The sequence below is a fragment of the Octopus bimaculoides genome, chromosome 18 (assembly GCF_001194135.2).
Source record: "Octopus bimaculoides isolate UCB-OBI-ISO-001 chromosome 18, ASM119413v2, whole genome shotgun sequence".
Taxonomy (NCBI): Eukaryota; Metazoa; Mollusca; class Cephalopoda; order Octopoda; family Octopodidae; genus Octopus; species Octopus bimaculoides.
The window spans coordinates 780,524-783,361 of NC_068998.1; the positions used below are offsets into that span (position 1 = coordinate 780,524).

The window sequence follows — 2,838 nt, forward strand, 5'->3', positions numbered from 1 at the left end:
GTGTGTGTGTGTGTGTGTGTGTGTGTGTGTGTGTGTGTGTGTAATATGGACAGCCAAGAGGTGCCGATGCCGACTACATAAACATCCTAACACAAATAACAAGAGCATGATACACGTTAGCAAGCTATGCTCGTCAGTGAGTGACGGCTGGCTGTACTTTAATCTTCTTAACACTTTTCAATCGTATCAGACTGCTATTTCTAGCAAGTTGGTTAAGCCCCAAACAGACTCGTTAGTTCTATTGTGATATTGCTCAGCTCTAAAAAAATTCTTTAATGTTCTTTAACACAATAATATGAAATGTTAATTGCATTATTTTTGGTTTACCTGACAGGTGAGAAATCTTACAAACTGGAAGAAATCTTGCCAATCTATGAAGAAATGAGCTTGGAAAAAGATAAGGGTACAAACGCAGACTTTATGGAGGCATTCAAAACCTTTGACAGAGAGGGTCAAGGTTTCATCTCATCGGCAGAAATGAGAAATGTACTTATGTCCTTGGGTAAGTAAATCTGTCTTGATCTGCATGTGTGGGTGTGTGTATGTGAGCGTGTGCGCGCGCGCGCGAGCGTGTGTGTGCGTGTGTGCGTGTGTGCGTGTGTGCGTGTGTGTATGTATGTGTGCGTATGTATGTGTGTATCTAAGTGAACGTATACGTAATGAGTTCATGGTATGTCTGCGTGCGTATGTATGTCTATGTATGCGTGTGCATCTGTACGTAAATGTATGTGTACGAAAGGAAGTGTTTGTAAGGATCTGCGTATGGGAGGGAGGGAGAGAGTATGTAGAGTATATGTAAGTGTGTGTGTGCGCACGCATGTACATGTGTATGTATGTATGTATGTATGTATTATTCTGTTGACTGTTTTCCCGCCGCTGCTCAAACTAACTCTGCCCTCTTTTATTGGTTGCCGCGTCTCTACAGGAGAGAAAATCACTGATGCACAAATGACTGAAATCACTCAGTTCTGTGATATCAGAGAAGACATCGATGGCAACATCAAATATGAAGGTAACTTCTTTGATTTCAATACAACACCCACATTATTCATTCTATCACCTCTCTCTCTCTCTCTCTCTCTCTCTCTCTCTCTCTCTCTCTCTCTCTCTCTCTCTCTCTCTCTCTCTCTCTCTCTCTCTCTCTTTCTCTCTCTCCCACTTTCTCTGTACCCTTCTTTATACATCTCTCACTACCTTTCTCTTTATATAATATATTCCTCTCCTTCGTCTCTCTCTCTCTCTCTCTCTCTTCCTTATCTCTCTTTTGCTCTCTTTCTCTCCAATAATAATAATGATAATATTAATTTTTCTCTTTCCAGAATTCATTAAGAGAGTTATGTCTGGTCCTTTCCCTGATGGTGAGAAATAACTTTAAAATGTTTTGTCTCTAAACCCAAAACATTAAAAAAAAAACAAAAAAAAAAAAACATTTAAAAATCAACAACAAGATCAAGCAAAATAAAGTCACAGTATCCACCACCACCACCACTACCACCGCCGCCGCTACCACTTTCTATACAATTACCACCACCGCTGCTGCCACTACTACTACTACCACCACTACCACTAACATATACGATAGTATCTACAATGCCATCTGTCTATCGTACTGGGATTCCCTGAAGTCCCAGAATGTTACAGTCGAAGAAGACGAGTCGTGGGAGAAGAGAGAAGAAATAACGTGATGAGGTTTGAAGATACAACACGTCAACTTTATGTAGAAGCACCTCCCACGATATAACATAGTAAAATAATAAGGGAAAGCTAGTGATATGCCACCTGGGATGAAAAGCTTAATAACAACAATGAATATCCAGTTGTTCATTTTCCCTCTTCCTCCTCTGTAACATCATTGTGTATATGTATATATATGTATATGTATATATAGTGAGGAAGAAGGGAGTATTTTAATACTGTACCAAAAGCTACCAATATTTCCCAGTTAAGTCTTTTGTTCTATGATATTCATGCCAGTGTTTAATGGAAGATCGAGGCAATCAAATGAGTTGGATTTTCGTTTTGAAATGGTGAAATAACAGCATTTGCCGAGGAAAGTGAAATCAAGAAGATCTGACATCTACACCTTTGTTTAAATGGAGGTATTTCAAGACTATCACATTTGTCTTCTTCGTATATAGTGGCTGGAACAATAGTAAGAACACGAATATCTAATCATTTCTATATAATACCAACCAATAAGTGCCTTCACTATCGGATGTTTTCTCAAGGATCAAATTGTACCAACAACTATGATAATAATATTAATAACAACAACAGCAACAACAACAGCAATAGAAATAATCTTGGTAACACTTATGAAAACTTGATCTGCAGCATTTTCACTGTACTTCAGTCACGCCAACCATCAATAGCAACAACAATAACAACAAATATTATTATATACGACTACAACAACATCAATCAATGTAACATCCGCTACCACTACAATAGCCTTCACTGTTGGTTATTTTTCATCGTGGATACATACGAATATAGTTTTCTTGTGATTTATTATTTATTTGTGACGTGGGAAAGGAATGAAAATAAGAAAACAGACAAGGAAAAACCGGAATAAAATAAAAGAAACATGGCTGCCAGAGACATGCGCAGATCACGGCGGACATATTTAACAACACTGTTCGTTTTGATGATTGAGAGACAGAATGTTTTAAGACCTTTTACAACAATAGAAGAAAGACGCTCTTTCTTTCGTCGAGTGAATCTATTTATTGTGTTGGATTTTTTCATTTTTTGAGTTGTTTATTTATTTTGTTGATTTTTTTACTCTTTATACATACATACGTACATACATACACACACACACACACACACACACAC

At 37.7% G+C, this 2,838-nt stretch overlaps 1 protein-coding gene across 1 annotated transcript in view; it reads left to right on the forward strand.

Moving 5' to 3' along the window:
* Positions 1-2,725, forward strand: part of LOC106874269 (myosin catalytic light chain LC-1, mantle muscle) — a 3,225-nt gene extending 500 nt beyond the window's left edge. The window contains exons 2-4 of the mRNA XM_014921932.2: positions 335-502; positions 926-1,012; positions 1,320-2,725. Coding sequence (XP_014777418.2) covers positions 335-502; positions 926-1,012; positions 1,320-1,369 — 305 coding nt within the window. The 3' untranslated portion in view covers positions 1,370-2,725. The remainder of the gene's footprint in view (positions 1-334; positions 503-925; positions 1,013-1,319) is intronic.
* Positions 2,726-2,838: the final 113 nt, after the last annotated feature.